The 16,800-nt window shown below is 47.0% G+C and overlaps 9 protein-coding genes across 9 annotated transcripts; 4 read left to right on the forward strand and 5 right to left on the reverse strand.

The window, feature by feature from the left end:
• Window positions 1-136: 136 nt before the first annotated feature.
• On the forward strand, window positions 137-2,171 carry VTP21DRAFT_9607 (uncharacterized protein; the record flags this gene model as incomplete). Its single annotated transcript, XM_069400582.1, has 5 exons — window positions 137-223; window positions 286-601; window positions 675-760; window positions 831-992; window positions 1,062-2,171. The coding sequence occupies 5 exons, from the start codon at window positions 137-139 to the stop codon at window positions 2,169-2,171; spliced, it is 1,761 nt and encodes a 586-aa protein (XP_069254494.1).
• A 291-nt stretch (window positions 2,172-2,462) lies between these two features.
• VTP21DRAFT_9608 (uncharacterized protein) lies at window positions 2,463-3,222 on the forward strand (the record flags this gene model as incomplete). The annotated part of the gene is made up of 4 exons (XM_069400583.1): window positions 2,463-2,772; window positions 2,840-2,959; window positions 3,022-3,126; window positions 3,191-3,222. The coding sequence occupies 4 exons, from the start codon at window positions 2,463-2,465 to the stop codon at window positions 3,220-3,222; spliced, it is 567 nt and encodes a 188-aa protein (XP_069254495.1).
• A 361-nt stretch (window positions 3,223-3,583) lies between these two features.
• VTP21DRAFT_9609 (uncharacterized protein) lies at window positions 3,584-4,351 on the reverse strand (the record flags this gene model as incomplete). The annotated part of the gene is made up of 1 exon (XM_069400584.1): window positions 3,584-4,351. One exon carries the CDS (start codon window positions 4,349-4,351, stop codon window positions 3,584-3,586), a length of 768 nt encoding a protein of 255 aa, XP_069254496.1.
• A 127-nt stretch (window positions 4,352-4,478) lies between these two features.
• VTP21DRAFT_9610 (uncharacterized protein) lies at window positions 4,479-5,557 on the reverse strand (the record flags this gene model as incomplete). Its single annotated transcript, XM_069400586.1, has 3 exons — window positions 4,479-4,808; window positions 5,024-5,358; window positions 5,500-5,557. 3 exons carry the CDS (start codon window positions 5,555-5,557, stop codon window positions 4,479-4,481), a joined length of 723 nt encoding a protein of 240 aa, XP_069254497.1.
• Window positions 5,558-5,693: 136 nt separating this feature from the next.
• VTP21DRAFT_9611 (uncharacterized protein) lies at window positions 5,694-7,618 on the forward strand (the record flags this gene model as incomplete). Its single annotated transcript, XM_069400587.1, has 5 exons — window positions 5,694-6,094; window positions 6,161-6,440; window positions 6,518-6,869; window positions 6,945-7,110; window positions 7,186-7,618. The coding sequence occupies 5 exons, from the start codon at window positions 5,694-5,696 to the stop codon at window positions 7,616-7,618; spliced, it is 1,632 nt and encodes a 543-aa protein (XP_069254498.1).
• A 379-nt stretch (window positions 7,619-7,997) lies between these two features.
• Window positions 7,998-11,309, reverse strand: VTP21DRAFT_9612 (uncharacterized protein; the record flags this gene model as incomplete). The annotated part of the gene is made up of 4 exons (XM_069400588.1): window positions 7,998-9,331; window positions 9,399-10,287; window positions 10,360-10,595; window positions 10,655-11,309. The coding sequence occupies 4 exons, from the start codon at window positions 11,307-11,309 to the stop codon at window positions 7,998-8,000; spliced, it is 3,114 nt and encodes a 1,037-aa protein (XP_069254499.1).
• A 304-nt stretch (window positions 11,310-11,613) lies between these two features.
• On the forward strand, window positions 11,614-12,814 carry VTP21DRAFT_9613 (uncharacterized protein; the record flags this gene model as incomplete). Its single annotated transcript, XM_069400589.1, has 5 exons — window positions 11,614-11,622; window positions 11,849-11,863; window positions 11,934-12,008; window positions 12,078-12,690; window positions 12,759-12,814. 5 exons carry the CDS (start codon window positions 11,614-11,616, stop codon window positions 12,812-12,814), a joined length of 768 nt encoding a protein of 255 aa, XP_069254500.1.
• Window positions 12,815-13,111: 297 nt separating this feature from the next.
• On the reverse strand, window positions 13,112-15,000 carry VTP21DRAFT_9614 (uncharacterized protein; the record flags this gene model as incomplete). The annotated part of the gene is made up of 5 exons (XM_069400590.1): window positions 13,112-13,253; window positions 13,317-14,267; window positions 14,336-14,499; window positions 14,567-14,662; window positions 14,743-15,000. 5 exons carry the CDS (start codon window positions 14,998-15,000, stop codon window positions 13,112-13,114), a joined length of 1,611 nt encoding a protein of 536 aa, XP_069254501.1.
• Window positions 15,001-15,106: 106 nt separating this feature from the next.
• VTP21DRAFT_9615 (uncharacterized protein) lies at window positions 15,107-16,765 on the reverse strand (the record flags this gene model as incomplete). Its single annotated transcript, XM_069400591.1, has 9 exons — window positions 15,107-15,275; window positions 15,330-15,476; window positions 15,539-15,706; window positions 15,785-15,918; window positions 15,978-16,074; window positions 16,137-16,308; window positions 16,363-16,492; window positions 16,554-16,637; window positions 16,721-16,765. 9 exons carry the CDS (start codon window positions 16,763-16,765, stop codon window positions 15,107-15,109), a joined length of 1,146 nt encoding a protein of 381 aa, XP_069254502.1.
• Window positions 16,766-16,800: the final 35 nt, after the last annotated feature.

The raw sequence follows: 16,800 nt of genomic DNA on the forward strand, positions 1-16,800 counted from the left end.
CTGCTGCTCCTCCCATTATTGGCGGCTTGGAATTTTCTGCAGAGCTCTTATTTTTAGATCCATATATTGATATCAACCATAGGCATCTCATATCTTCCTCCCAATTAATACGGCATAATTCACCCCAATATAATAGATGATTATGTCATCGCGATTTTGCGCGATACTCGCGCTTTTCCTCGCTTTAGCTTTAGTAGTGCGGTGTGACGAGCATTCCCATACGGTTTGTCCATGTTAGCCACTGAATCCCATCGGTACCCTATTTGCTTAAACGATCTATTTTAGTATCTGCCAGGGGAGGAGGTGGTTATCTGGGTCAATACGGTCGGTCCCTATAGTAATCGCCAAGAGAGATACAAGTATTCCCAACTCCCTTACTGCTCAGGCGATGCTGCCGTGCAGCATCACCACGAGACCCTCGGAGAGTCTCTCATTGGTATGGAGCTTACTAGCTCTGGTATGGATGTGAAATTCAAGCAGGACAAGGATAATGCAGTGCTATGCCGTGCGAAACTGTCTAGCCAGGATATCCATTTATTCCGCTTCGCAATAGAAAACTATTACTGGTATCAGATGTACCTGGATGATCTTCCTATATGGGGTACGTGCAAGTCCATTTCGTAAATGGAATCCATTTGTGAATTAATTTAGTTAATGGCACTATTTATTGACAGGTTTTGTTGGGGAGCATGATAAAGTTAGGGATGAACGCTATCTTTATACTCATCGCAATTTCGATATCGGCTACAATGATGACAAGGCAAGTTGATCGGACCGGGAAATGGGCGGTAGTGAACAGCAATCCATTCATACTTCTTTACTTTATCTAGATCATTGAGGTTAATTTGACAAGCGGCAAGCCGGTGCTCCTGCAGCTTAATGACCAGCCGGTCGATGTCGAATTTACGTATACCGTGCGTTGGGTGCAGTCGGACAAGAAGTTCGAGGATCGCTTCGAAAAGTATTTGGATTCTGATTTCTTCGAGCATAAGGTATATGGTGTATTCTTTCGGGATGCCACGGCTACCCTAGTTCATTGCTCACCATTTCCATTTGCTTAGATTCATTGGTTCTCCATCTTCAACTCGTTTATGATGGTGCTATTCTTGACCGGATTGGTGAGCGTGATTTTATTGCGGACTCTTCGACGTGATTACGCACGCTACGATAAAGAAGAAGGCCTAGGAGATTTGGATCACGATCTTGTCGACGATTATGGATGGAAACAGGTGCACGGCGATGTTTTCCGCGCTCCCCCTCGCCTCATGCTCTTCTCTGCGATATACGGCACCGGCCATCAGCTGACCATTCTTGCTTTTGCCGTCATCTTATACACGATCTTGGGAGACCTATACTTGGAGCGTGCCACCATTCTCACTGCCACCATTTTCCTGTACGCGTTGACATCCGCATTTGCCGGATATACAAGCGCAAGCACCTATGCCCGTTATGGTGGTCGCGACTGGATCCGCAATGTGCTCCTGACGGCCAGCCTGTGGCCAGGTGTGGTCACCGTGCTGTGTGGCTATGTGAACACGGTGGCCTTCTATTACAATAGCACTCGCGCAGTGCATTACACCGCCATTCTTGCCATGATTGCGATCTGGCTCTTCCTCGTGTTTCCCCTGACGCTGTTGGGCGCCATCATTGGCCGGAACTGGAACGGACAGCCGGACTTCCCGTGCCGAGTCAACCCGATCCCACGCCCCATTCCGGACAAGCCGTGGTACGCGGAGCCCCTGATGGTGATCGCGGCGGGCGGCATCCTTCCGTTTGGCTCCATTTTCATCGAGATGTACTTCATCTTCTCCTCCTTCTGGGAGTACAAAATCTACTACGTGTACGGGTTCATGCTGCTGGTGTATATGATGTTGCTGGTGGTCTCCGCGTGTGTCACGATTGTCAGCGTCTACTTCCTGCTGAATGCAGAAGACCATAGGTGGCACTGGATGAGTCTGTTGACGTGTGGATCGGCGGCCATCTATGTGTACCTGTATTCCGTTTACTACTTCTTCAACAAGACCACCATGAACGGGATGTTCCAGACCAGCTTCTACTTCGGGAATACGGCCGTCGTGTGCTTTGCTCTTTTCGAGGTGCTGGGGTATGTAGGTCACACTGCGGCCAACTTGTTCGTAAGAAAAATCTATAAGGATGTAAAGTTAGATTAAAAAAGAATAACTCTTGTGTATGTTTCTATTTTTTCCTCCCCTCTATTATCTATCATTGTTGATTATTATTATTCCGTTTCCTATTGCAATTGCAGAGAAAATATTGTGCTTTTTTCTTTATTTCTCATATTCCTCTGTTTCTTTTTTGTTTCCACTTTGACATACTAAAGAATCCATCGGGGCAACTTGGGATGCCTCCAAGTGTCTAAATGCATGATTGTGACGTTATTGATGACGCAACGCTGGTTTAAATGGATTGCCACCGTGCTCTCGTAGAATCCAGAGAGAATCATGTCCAATAATCCACCACCTCCGTCAAGGAGGCTCTCACGTCGCCCATCCCTTCCTCTCATTGGCGCACGTTCCGTCAGTGGGCCGATGCCTTCTGTACGGCAACGCACGATTTCCGCTACGTCGGCACGATCGCTCGACTTTACCAATGTGAATCGAGGGGGATATTACCCGGCCCAATCGGCGTCGATGTTGACAGCAAACACGGGTGGGACGATTCAGGAAGGAAATACCGATAAAGAGGCGATGGAGGGACTGGCCAGAGAAACGTTTGAGCGTGTCAACAATTATATTCAAGCAGAAATCTTAGGTTGACATTATTGGTGTTTTCTTTTTTTGCTTGACATGAAAACTCTAACAGATTTGGCATGCTTTAGCGGCCGGCGAAGACTATAAGCTATTGGAGACGATGAACTTAGTGACACGGGATAGGTATTCCGCGATGAGGGAGCAGGCCCTGCATATTACCAAGGAGATGAATCGCGTCGGCTCCAACTGTGGGTGGATGAACTTTTTCACTGTGAATAAGAACTAATAGACCCTCCTTTGAATCCCCTAGTTGAGCAAATGCGGGCCTATATCCAGCAGATAGACGAGGTGTGTAAACAGGTTGACTATCTAGAGGCGGTTGCCATTGAGCTAGACGACTACACGAAATATCTGGGTAGGTCGATTTGTGTGGTTCGCAGCTACTAGGAGGAACACTGACCCTACCGCCCTGCAAATAGAGAGCAAGCTGAAGCTGCTGGTCTCCAAATAGTCATCCTGGCATTTGTAATATAGAAATGCTAATAATATATTGTATCAATGTATATGTTCTCAAACAAAAGAAACGGGACGACGGCTTCCACTTTCCTCGCTACCACCCCCTCCCCCCAATTGTGAGAAAAATATAAGAGGCTATGAAACAAAGAAGCGGGAGGAGAGGGTTACCATGGAAGAGGGGAGAGAGAAAGAGAGCGCGCGAGAGAGACGACGTAGAAAGAAGGAGAAGGAAGAAAGTGAAATGAAGGAAAAATTACAAAAGAATATTACAAAGGCATAAACAGATAAACATAGTAATGCTACAAACTAATGATGACCTAACGAAAAATGTATATCTCATCGTCCCATTTCTACAGCTACACTTTTCCAACAGTCTTGGCACCTTCTACCTTGCGCGGCCCACAGTTGACCGGCTGTTTACTGTTGGTTGCATTTAGAATTGATTTTTCCTCATTGCCCAGATGGATCTCCATCGAGAGATGGCTCTTGTTTCCCTCTGTGCCGTGATGCGTCAGGGCGCCGCTGGAGGGAAGGGGGGATGAGAGCTGCCGCTGCAAGGGTGGCGCAACGGGATGGCGCGAGTTGTACACAAATTGGTCAAGCCATGGCTTGGTTGGGCTAAGCACAGGGGAGATTTGGGGGCTGCAGTGGTGGTGTTGGGGATCGTACACGGCGGCGGGGAAAACTTGCTTGACATGTCGTAGCAGTGCGGAGGGATGCTGGTGCGGGCCGTGCTCCGCCTGCGGTGGTTGCTGCTGTTCCGACTGCTGTTGCGGAGGAAGATTAAGCAAGGGTGGGGTGATGGGGGTGAGGCCATCCGGCAAATGGTTTTGTGGTTGGTGGGGGGTGATCACCGGCGACGAGGAGTTGGAGGAGCTGGAGTGATCATCGCGATGCCATGCATGAAGAAGGCCATGCACGACATTGCGGATGCCGGACTCTTCCGGGTGGGGATTTCTAGAGGGTGACAGCTGCGCTTTTGGAGCGTCTGTGGCTGTGGGGGACGAGGTGACGGAGGAATCTATGGGGCTTGGGGAATGGCCAGGCGAGGGCGAGCGCGACTTCTTCTCGTGGCGCTGGCGGAGCGAGTAGCACTCATTGTGCACGCCAAAGATAGTCTCCATTTGTCATCAATGGGGGGATGGCGGAGGATTTTTGTTCAATTGACCTTTAAGGTGTGTGGAGCGTGCGACTTATCTAAAAAAATTCACATTTCAGCGTGACTACGCAAAGGCCCAATCCACAGTTTTGTCAGCAGGGGGCAAACCGCTTGCCTGCAGCAAAAGGGAAAAAAGTAAAACCCGAAAGAAACCGAGAGCTTGTGCTGGCGAGCCTTTCCGTTTTTCCCGCGGCCCCGCCTCCCTCGCGCTCCTCTTCAGCTGCCCGCTTCTCCCAAAGGGCAAAGGCGTGCGGAGAAGTTCTAGAAGAGAAGGATACTCCCTCTTTAGGAAGCAGGCCCTCAGGACTCCGATAGCTGCGGCGTCGGCTGATCTTTCGGGAGCCCACCTCTGCGGATGCGGCTGTGGCGGGCGCGAGCAAGGCTAAAAGACGCAGCGCAGGTTGCTTAGTGTGCTGACCGTCCTGAATGAGCAGAGCAGAAAGAGCGCAGCAAATGGGGAAGGTATTTCCCCATCGCCGTTTGGCAGCTTGCTCCGCTCGATATGTTGGTGGGTGGCGTTTTGAGATCTTGGGGATGGCAGCCGAATTGAATAGGCCAGCTTACAAAGTCGGGCCATTTCGGTTTGCCAAACTAAGCAGCTTGAGATAAGTCAAGATCCCCCCCGCCCAAGGCTTGCTTTTTCCCGAAGCACTTTCACGCTCCGGTTTTCACCACAGGACCACCCTAGTATGAAAAAGGAATGTGCAAGGCAAGCTTGTTCTTCAACAATTATCTCCTTCAAATCATTTATTATTTCTCTAAGACCGCGGCCAGTAAACCGAATATGTCGTGAGATCCTAAAGATCTTAAGCCTTATAGCACTCTGCTCGTGCATCTGGAGAAACTGACGGTTGAGGCTACAGAGCAGTCGGCGATGGCCAATCTCCCTTTGCCCAAGAGATTCGGCCGAGCAATGTAAACAGGCTAGCTGCAGCCATATTCGTGTGCTAGAAAACAACATCGGTTCTGAGCCTAACTAGCTGCAAGAGGTTTGAGAATGTTCAATGGAAAAGAGATTTATGAAGCCCTCATCGCATTGTGCCCGACAGCAATTAGTAAAGTATTGGCAGAGTCATTATGCCACCTATATGAATTTTGTGTTAAAGATATTACCACTTTTGCTATCGAACCCAATGCTGCCGCTATCTGATGCCCGTGAAATCTGACCCATTGATTCTCCAGTTTCCAAATTCTCCAAGTCTAATCAAAATCGGAACCACGCAATATCAAAATTAAAATGCGCCCCGTCATTAATGTAAAAAAGTGAAATTTTATCTACACTTCGTGTTTACGCGACTTTTTATACCATGACCACTACTTCGCTTAGATTAAGGACTTCCACACGTAGGCGTATCAACTACAATGAACAGTCTGATGACGAGAACATCAAACATCGAGATACCAAGTGCCTCTCTAATGACGAGCTTTCATCCGAGAATGAGCTCTGCATGACTCCCTCGAGGCGCGCTAAAAGATCGGAAAAGAATGCTACACCGCGTCCCACTACTAGCAAACGACAGAATCCCGCTTCGTCTACAGGGAAAAAAAGAACAAGGAAGCGTAGTAATAGCGATGGATCGGATTATTCCTCGGATGCCAATTCGGAGAGTGACCGAGATTTTGAGCCGGTAAAGAAAACTCCAACAAGATCGCGAGTTTTACGAACACCTTCAAGAAAGGGATTGCTTACCACTCCTCGAACCATACGGTATAAGAATTTGTGTTTCATTTTCAATTCAGTAAGGCGATTTTAATTTCATTTATTTCCACTTAGAACCAAGTCCATCCCTCTGACCCCGTTAGCCCACCGACACACCCCTTCAAAAGCTCCTTCCACGCCATATGAACATGCCCGTCAGCGTTTACATGTCGCTGCTGTTCCCGATTCGCTTCCTTGTCGTGAGAATGAATTCACCGAGGTTTTAAGTTATCTAGAGGGGGCCATTCTTGAGGGAACGGGCTCATGTATCTACATATCTGGGGTCCCCGGAACCGGCAAAACCGCAACCGTGCATGAAGTAATAAGGACTCTGCATTCAAAACTAGAGAAGGGGGTAAATAGCCACGGTGATTGCATTGGATATCTTGGGCCATCTATATTCACTTATTTTGTATTTCCTCTGGTGTACAGGAGTTGCCCCCTTTCAAGTTTGTCGAAATCAACGGGATGCGGATCACGGAACCCTCGCACGCATACGTTGTGCTATGGGAGGCGCTTTCGGGCGTTCGTGTCACTGCTAATCACGCCCTCCAGCTGCTGGAATCCCAGTTTGCCCACCCCTCTAAGCAGAGAGGAAAGCTTCGCGAACTGTGTGTAGTGTTGATGGATGAGTTGGACCTGCTGGTAACAAAGAAGCAAACAGTCATGTATAACTTCTTCGAGTGGCCAAATAAACTGGGGTCACGCTTGATTGTGATCGCTGTGGCCAACACCATGGACTTGCCGGAGAGGATGTTAACAAATAAGATATCGAGCAGATTAGGTAATCCATCGGCTGCATCCCGTCCCTCTCGTATCTTGGGTGTCTTACTCTTCAGGTTGCTTTATTTTTTGGCAGGTTTGACGCGAATCAATTTCCAACCCTACACCTACCAGCAGCTCACTCGCATTGTCGAGTCTCGCCTACAAGGCATCAATACGTTTGAGAGTGATGCCGTTGAGTTTGCTGCGCGAAAGGTAAGCGCGGTCTCGGGAGACGCTCGACGAGCGCTCGACATTTGCAGGTATGGGCGTCACCCCTAGTAGAGCTAGTTCGTTTATTCTGATGTGCTGAGTTTGGATATCTTCCCTTGTGATAGACGGGCAGTGGAAATGGTGGAGGATGCGACCATGGCCTCCCCCGGTGGTGAGCCCAAGCAAGTGACTATAGCCGAGATTGACCGGGCGATCAAGGAGATGTTTGCTACCCCCGCAGTTGCCTTTATCCGTAACGCTTCATTGCACCAAAAGCTCTTTCTTGTGTCCACGCTGCATCGCATACGCCGACGCGGAATAGGCGAGGCGGAGTTTGCCGAGGTGTGCGAGACGCACTTGCAACACTGCCGTCTTAACAATTTGGAGCCCCCGGGGATTTCAGAGCTGGCGGCCATTTGCGCGGGGTTGGGGGCCGCACGCTGTTTGCTGGTGGAGGCAGGAAGGCTCGACCTGTGCTTGCGGATACGGCTGAATGTTGCTGAAGAGGATGTGGTGATGGCATTAAAGAAAGATACCTTTTTCAAGAAAATGGTGTAAATAAGGAGTGATCGTGTTGTTATGGTCTCAGAAAGATGTATGCTTCGCATTTTTTAGTGTTCAACTTGTTTTTTTGTGTAAAATATAAATACTGCGAGAAGAGAGCCGATATTATGTAGAGAAAGGAAAGAAAAATAAGGGGGGTGCCTTCCTTTAGTAGACAGAGAACAAGACCCGAAACAAAAGAGTGACTTATTTCGCATATCAAACTGAAACATCCAACCCTATATCCCAGAGTTTGGAAGAGGAAAACAACAACAACAAAAAAAAATAAAGGAGCGGTGAAAGCTCGTCCAAAGTGGATCGTGGATTGATTTCAAATAGCGGAAAAAGAAAGGTTTGTTTTTTATTGAATTAATTAAAATGACATTGGGTTGAATTACCAGATGGGCACGCCGGCTTGGATTTCCTTTGGCTTCCGGTTCTCTCCAAGCAACGCCTTGCTCAGAAGAGTGAACTGTTCTTGCAGATGCTGTTTCTTGTTGCCTGTGGCGACGGATGAAGAGGGTTTGCGACCAGCATAGAGCGGCTCATGCTGACCCTTGTGGTGTTCGGTGTGACGCAGGGTGGTTGCAAGACGCGGATGTACGTGGCCCCATCCGCCAGCATTCAGCGGCTCCTCCTGGCACCAAATCAACTCGGCATTCGGGTAGACGTCCAAGTGCTGGCGGATCTTCTCGAATGGGAAGGGATTCAGCTGCTCGACGCGGGAGATGGCCACATCGTTGAGCCCGTTTTCGTCACGGGCCTTCAACAGGTTGTAGTATACCTGGCCAGTGCAGAGGATGTGGCGGCGGATCTTGCTTGGGGAGACGAGGTGGTCCGGGTGTGACTCTGGAATGTAGGTGGCGAAGCGGGTATCGCCTTGCATTTCCGCGAGGGAGGACCGTGCTAGTGGGTGGCGGAGAAGTGATTTGCTGAAGAAGAGGATGAGAGGCTTGCGGAATTCGCGGTGGATCTGGCGACGCAGAACGTGGAAATAGTTTGCGGGGGTGGAGGGGTACACGATTTGCATGTTGCAGTCTTGGTGTTGGCGAGCGATCTGCTCGGGGGTGGGGTAGCGGTAAGGATGCTCGTCGCACATCTGCAGGAAGCGCTCAATACGTCCCGAGGAGTGCTCGGGGCCTTGGCCGTCGTATCCGTGGGGAAGGGACATGACAAGGCCAGTACGCTGGAGCCATTTCTTCTCTCCCGAGGCAATGAACTGGTCGATGATGCACTGTGCGTTGTTTGCGAAGTCTCCGAATTGTGCCTCCCACATCGTAAGCGAGTTGGGGTTGACCAGCGAGTAACCCAATTCGAAGCCAAGGACGCCGAATTCGGAGAGGGAGGAGTTAGAGACGGTGAATGCTGCCTGGTTGTGGCCGAGGCTGTTCAAAGGAACGTGCTGTGCCTCTGTCTTTTGGTCGTGGAGAACGGCGTGGCGTTGAGAAAAGGTACCTCGTTCCACATCCTGGCCAGACAAGCGCACGTGCTTGCCTTCGAGAAGCAGAGTGCCAAAAGCCAGGGCTTCTGCGGTGGCCCAGTCGATGTTTTCGCCCTCATCAATGGTCTTCTTGCGCGCCTCGATGATACGTGCAAGCGAGCGGTGCACGTTGAAGCCCACGGGGGTGGAGCAGATCGCCTCGCCCACGGTCTTAAGACTCTCTGCGGTGGCTCCAGTGGGGTAGGTCTTCACGGTCTCTTCGGCAAGCTCCTTGGGCGATTTGAATCCTAGAATACAAGTGTCAGTTGAGTATCAATGGTGTCGGAAGTTGAGTTTGTTGACGAGATAGGTTACCTGGCCATGAGCTAGACAGCCATTCCCGGCTGGTCGGCTTGTAATCTTTGCTTTTAGAATAGCTCTCCTCCAACAATTGCCAGACGCGCTTCTTGTTGGCTTCGATTTCTTCCTTGGTGAAGGTGCCCTCATTGAGGAGTTTTTCAATGTACTTCTCGAGGATCGGCTTCTGCTTGCGAATCGCCTCGTACATACGCGGCTGCGTAAAGCTGGGCTGATCGGTTTCATTGTGACCGTGCTTACGATAGCAAACCAAATCAATCACGCAGTCGCGGCGGAAGGTTTGGCGCCACTCTGCAGCCAGCTGGCAGACAAAAGTTACGGCCTCAACATCATCGCCATTGACGTGGAAGATAGGTGCACTGATAAACTTGGCGATATCCGTGCAGTAGGGGGTAGAGCGTGCAAATCGAGGATCGGTCGTAAAACCAATTTGATTGTTCACAACAATGTGGATAGTGCCTCCGGTCGTGTAAGCAGGAAGTTGCTGGAAGCCCATGGTCTCGTAGACGACGCCTTGAGCGGAGAATGCAGCATCACCGTGAAGCAACAGACCCATGGAGTGCAAGCGCTCCTTCTCGTCGTTCATGTAGAACTGCTGTGCACGCGTCTTACCCAATACAACAGGATCGACGGCTTCTAAGTGAGAGGGGTTGGCGACGAGGGAGAGATGGACCTTTTTGCCGGATGGTGTAGGTCGCACGTAGTTCATGCCAAGATGGTATTTTACATCGCCCGACCCTTCCACTGAAGGTTCCATGGATCCGCTGAATTCACAAAAGATGGATTCGTTGGGTTTGCGAACAACATTACTAAGTACGTTCAAACGTCCACGATGCGGCATGCCCATAACAATGGATTCAATGCCCATATCGACCGAGCGGTCGATCTAAATTATCATGGTCAATGAATAGGTTACACGATTGGCTGGTGATAGCATGGAATAAAACCTAAAACTTACCAAGGCCTTCATACCAGGGATGAGGGATTCCGCACCCTCCAAACCGAAGCGCTTCTCACTGGGGTATTTTGTGGCAACAAAACGCTCAAAAGAGTCGGACCAGATTAGACGGTCAAGAATCATGCGTTTTTCCTCAATAGTGAAATTGTACGGCACGGGAATCTCAATCCGTGAACGGATCCAGTCGCATTGTTCGCGATCAGGGATATGGATATATTCAGTTCCGATGGAACCGCCTTGAAAAGTAAAAAGGTTAGACCCATTAGAAAAGCCAATGAGAGACGAATGCACTCACAATAAATTTTTCTAAGGTGATCTAAAATCTCGCGCAATGTCATAGTTTTTGCCACCTCCATGAAACCCGGAATAATGCCCGGGCCGAGGTTGAAGCTACGATCGAGATCCTTATCTGTGAAGCCATAGTGGGAGAGTTCAAGTTCAGGTGGAATGGTGGGATCGAGATCCGCTTCCATAAGGCCGAGGGGGTCAAGCTTGGCAATATGGTGGCCCCGAACCTGATAGGCGCGAACGAGGAGCTGGATCTTAAGATGATCGATGACATCAGACGATCCTGCCTGTGCTCCAGGAACCATCTGTACACCCGCGCTCTGGACAGGAACGATATTGGGGGGCGGTTGATAGGCTAGTTGTGGAGCTAGTCCAGCTTGCATATTCTTAAAATACACTTGCCACGAGAGATGAACCGATTCCGGATTCTTTAGCCAGGCAGCATACATCTCCTCAATGTAGTTCGCGGCATTTCCTTGCATAAACACGTCATTAGGAGCAGGACCTCCGTTAGCAGAGCGAGAAGAAGCATAGCCGCGGAGTTGGTTGACAGCAATGGCTGGCGTCAACATGCGAGTGCGGACATGCGCGCTCTGGAAAACAGATGCAGGAGTCCTGCTGCAATATTTTGCAGGATTCAGGCGAGATATGGATCTAAGCATGGCTAACAGTTGCGGTGGAGCAGAACAAATTACTAAAATGTCCTCTCTCTATCGACCATATATCGGTCTTGTATTTCAAAATAAGAAAAGAGTGTTAAATTACTAAAATTTAAACAGTCAACAATACAACACCAGGGGCTAGGATGACCAGTGTACCAATCGCTGGCCTGTGAAATGCGTGATTATTTCTGACGACGTCATCCCTCGAAATCGATTGCTAGTTCGCGACAATTTTTATATGGTTTTTATCCTTTTTTTTCATCTAGTAAGTAATTAGTTTACAACTTACAAACGTTATTCGATAATGTCTGGAGTAAGTGCTCTTTCTTTTTTGTCATTTGAAGCCTTTCCTTGAGTTTGTATCTAATCCACAATGAATGAGGATCGATGGATGAGAAAATGCACTGGGGATAATGTACATTTATATATTACCCCTGATTTGCTTCCATCCGTCTGCATGGAGAATAATCTGGCAATTCCCAGTTTAATCGAATAACTAACCTTTCTTTCTTTTATATTTCTATTTTTCTCTCTGAAAGGAACGTGAAAACCAGGTAGGGTTATGGGCCTTTTTGGCATATAGCCTTCCTTTAATTATATACTCACTGTACTCCCTCTCTGCAGGTCTACCTTGCCAAGATCGCCGAGCAAGCCGAGAGATACTCGGAGATGGTCACGTATATGAAGGAGGTTGCCAAGGTAATGCGATTTCTGGTCCATCGAATCTATTCGATTTTCTTTATTTCAATATTGCCTCTTGCTGATTAGCTCGGCGTGGACTTGTCTGTGGAGGAGCGCAATCTCCTTTCCGTTGCATTTAAGAATGTAATCGGCGCGCGCCGTGCTTCGTGGCGCATTATTTCCTCCATTGAGCAGAGGGAGGAACATAAAGGCAACACGTCACACGTGGAGATGATCAAGGATTATCGCAAGCGGGTCGAGAAGGAGTTGAGTGATATCTGCAACGATATCCTCGAGGTTCTCGATAAGAACCTGATTCCGGTCGCGGAAGCTGGGGAGTCCAAGGTGTTCTACTACAAGATGAAGGGTGATTATCATCGCTACCTCGCCGAATTCGCAACAAGTGATGAGCGGAAAGAGGCAGCAGCCAAGGCGAACGATGCTTACAAGCAAGCAACAGACATTGCGCAAACTGCTCTTCCTCCCACGCATCCAATCCGTCTTGGACTTGCTTTGAACTTCTCAGTCTTCTTCTATGAAATTCTCAACTCACCCGATCGCGCCTGCCATCTCGCAAAGCAGGCCTTTGACGATGCGATTGCCGAGCTTGACACTCTGAGCGAAGATTCCTACAAAGACTCCACGCTTATCATGCAGCTGTTGAGGGACAATCTCACATTGTGGACCTCCGACATACAGGGTAAAGTTGGCATTTTATAAACTACTCGGTCAATCGTTACTCATTAAATCCTTATACTACCTCTTTAGACACCGAGAAACCCTCAGAACAGACTGAGGATATGGAGGAAACCAAGCAGGAATAAAAGAATAGTCTCTTCTATTTTCTCTTTATAGGTCTTTGGTTGTTAGTTAAAATCACTTATCGTTTTTAAGGATATTATATTCTTTCATGATAAAGAATAAATTTATAAACATACGCCATATGCTCAATAGCGACAGTACATGTGTTTGGTAGCGTGGTTGGAAAAGAAAAAAAAGTGCTCGGCGATAGAGGAATTTTTTTTATTGGGGGCGGGGTGGAAGTTTATTATTTAGGAGGTGAAAATACAATGTATCTGTTCATTTACAAGGGTAGAGGGTGCCGAGCTGGGAAATATGCTTTATGCCGACGTGAAATATTTCAAGTACTGATCCATATGATCCATTGTAATCCCGAACCTGGAGATGACTTCCCGGAAACGGGTATAGTTACCCTGTTGCCCACCCAGCTGCGAGTTTAGAAGTGGGATGGCCGTTGATAATCTAAAACAAAGCAAGAGAGATTAGGGATCGTTGGGGAGGGGTATGGGTAGAGTTTGAACATACGCTCTAAGAAAAATCAAACAGAGCAGCGCACTATCCGTGGGATTAGGGTTTGCAGTTTCAGATGACAAATTCAGGGTTTGCATCAGTTGAATAAGATCGTTTTCGACCCGAGCGCTTATCCCCAGTTGCGCACGAATACTGGTCGAGTACGCAGTCATGATATTTTCGCTGAATCGAGCACTCTGACGGTATTTGATTTCAAGATTGGCCTGTTCGCTTGCTTTGATCTTTGCACCTGTCTCAGTACCAGAGGATATACAAGAGATGAATACACGCGTATGTTGCGTGATTATTCGATCCAGCATCATCCAAATTCGTGCGAATACTGACATGATCATGAGGGGCTTTGAAGAAGGCTTGCGTTGGCTGGGAGATATGGTCGAGAGGGTAGCAGACGAAGTTGGATTTAGCATGCCTCGCTCTCGTTTTGCGGTATTTTTATTTACTCTCCTATCTTTATTCTCTCTACCGGTCTGACTCTCACGCTGGCCATCAATATTTCCTCTACTATCTTCGGGGGATGAATCACTTTCGCCCATTCGAATCAGGAAATACATCTTTTCAAACGCATCCGCCACCACTTCCTCCTGATTCCCGGTATCTATCTCCCGGTCCTCCAACATTTTGCGCTCCAGCTCAGTTTTTTCTTTTGCCTCTTCTCTTCTAGATCCCTTAGATGCTTTTTGAGATTCTTGGGGGATATGAACCTGATAACCTTCTACTGCGTTATATGCTTGTTCTTTGTAGGTAGTGGGTTTCGGGGCAATCGGTTGCGAATCGGTGGGTTTTTCGTGTATAGTGATGTCAATATTAGCAGAAGGAAGAGTTTTTAAAAGTCCTTGCACGAAATCTTGAAATAGGTCTTGTCCAAGAGGAATAGAATGCTGTTTAAACATGTCTTTGGAGGCATTGATATCCACGTTGAGGGGCACAACTTCAACCGGAGGTAACCTAAAATAAATTGGAAAAGGAATTGATGTTAAGCAAAATATTTCATTACAAACTTGATAGAAGTTTACTTGTCAAAGGCGCGTATGTAGACAGGATCCTCAGTCAGCTGCATTTTAAAGAATCGCGATGCAGCTAAACACCGACTGGAGCAGTAAGATTTAAGCTCTCTAACGTCTAGGATCTTGCGTTTTTCCTTTGAAATTACATAATGCTCTCCAATTGTTTTTATGTGCTATCAATATCATTGTGGAGAATGAATGAGTTGGGAAACCAAAAAAAATGAGATTATCTTGTATTACTCGAGGAGGATCAGAACACAGCGGATATCCACACAGATCGTTAACATTGCGCTCTTCCACTATCTCTTGATATAGTCCAGGCTGCAAGTATTTCCCCTTTAAAAGATATGGACAATTGAATTAATAATTCAGAAATGATCACTATTGCTATTAACCAATTCGATCTAATAACCTACCCCTTCAGCTAATAGCTCCATTTCTACTCCAGGCTCTGAGAGTGCCTCTTGCCATTCGAGGATTTTACTTTCAAATCTTAAACGGAGCTCAATGTCTTTTTTGAGCAGCACCTTTCGGAGAGCCGACTGATCTTGTCTGCTTTTTGTACCTCCCTTGGAGCGGGGTGGCCGCTGTTTATTAGCTCCAAGAGGAGCAAAGGGTGCGGCATAGATTGGCTTTTCTTTTTCGCCCGGATTTCTGTCTTGTGAAGTCGCCATTAAATTATATTTGGTAGGTTATGTCGATTTCTTAATGGGAAATTCCTTCTTGGCTATTTCAAATTGGAGAGTGGCTTGGAAATTGAATATATTTTAAAACAGAATATTATCCCAGCATGATCTTGTATCTTTCCCGTGTTGGCACTCTATTCATGACAACTCGCCCGTCGTAAGATAGTGAAGCAAACATCCAAATATCTGAACAGCTCCATGCAACTGCATACACTGAGTCCTCGTGTTGGTCGAAAGTCGCGACGAGACCGTCAGCAGGTTTTCTAATTTGTACTTGTCAATAGAGAGTCTATTGGAATGGCGAAAGCTACACTCACTCAAGCTCTTCAGCTTCATAATCGTTGGTATTATCTGCATATGCAGCAGAAGAAATTGTTACTACGCTGTTGAGATGTACCAAGTTATCTGAGCTCGAAGTCAGTACTAGCTGGTCGTGGGTCTTGTTATATGCAACCGACCAAATCCTTTATGTAATGGGGTTATTAAACAAAAGGAGCCTTCAGTTGGAATAATACAAAATATTTACCAGTGGGTATGTTCCGATAGTTCTTTCAAGGGTTCACGTGAATTCCTCACATCCCAGAAGCGTGCCTTGCAGTCATCTCCACCGGTTACAAGATTATGTGGCATGCAGGGATTGTAATCAATAGCTCGGACCATTACAGCATGAGCATTTTCAATATTAAATGTCTGCCTAATATAACAAATTCATTTAAATTGTCAGTCTATAATAAGGGAAAAGGCGGCAGATAAGAAGAAATTAAAAGCTCACTTTGTAGATCTCAAATCCCATCCAGAAACTACACATCCATGACCTAATACGACCTCAGGCTGATGCGGATTCCAAACTGCGCTTACATGATCAAATCCAGGCTTTGTATCTGGTAGAGTTATCTTGGATATACTCTGGGAGTTGTGTGTAAGTAGATGGACTATTTCATATAAACACGTTATTTTTTACACACTTTTGCAGAAGAGTAGTTTTCCTGGAGGCTCCAATGTTGAATCGAGCTATCATGAACTGTAATAATAGAGTGCGCATCGTTTGGGCACCATAGCACTCTGTATAAATAATAAATATAATTAAATCCTCTGGATTTATCCATTCCGAATGTACAGCTTACTTGTTTACATTCCACTGCCCCAATGGTTCTTCAGGAGTCAGTGTTAACACATCTTCTAATACCATAAATCTTTTTCTTGAACGGGTCTCGTTTTCACCATTTTCCGGTCCAATTGCATCTTTGCCCATCTGCCATAACTTTGCACGTCGGCGTGAGAATCCATCCATACCAACTATATGAACAAGTGAATATCTCGAAAAACAAGTTATAATTTTCTGAAAGTTACCTTCGTTATAACACGTAAACAATAATTCTGCCTTGCTTGGACATGCCGCAATATCCCATACTTCGTGCGGATGACGAAACACCGAAGAGGTGAATTCGAACTCGTCGTCATCGAGTTCCAGTAGATGAATCTCCAAAGTGCATTTTAAGTAAGTAGGAGAGGTAATTCAAGCTTGTTCAGATGGTATTTACCTCATTCTCTCGTCTTGGACTTAGGGTGCCTACAAGAAATTTATTTCGTTCTGTGTCTGCGGAGACAGCAGTGAGACATCTTGCCTAGTTTTTATTTTTGTTTAAATAATATCAATATTTTATGTAATATTGTCTCTGGTATTTGAGAAAAAGTCCAATCTATGCACCTGATGTCGAAGTCCGTATACACATGATTGTTCATCATCTCCCATTTTACTCTTCTTTTCAATTCAATAGCAGAAGAGTA

Source organism: Calcarisporiella thermophila (assembly GCF_041956535.1).
Source record: "Calcarisporiella thermophila strain CBS 279.70 unplaced genomic scaffold VTP21scaffold_5, whole genome shotgun sequence".
NCBI classification, from domain to species: domain Eukaryota; kingdom Fungi; phylum Calcarisporiellomycota; class Calcarisporiellomycetes; order Calcarisporiellales; family Calcarisporiellaceae; genus Calcarisporiella; species Calcarisporiella thermophila.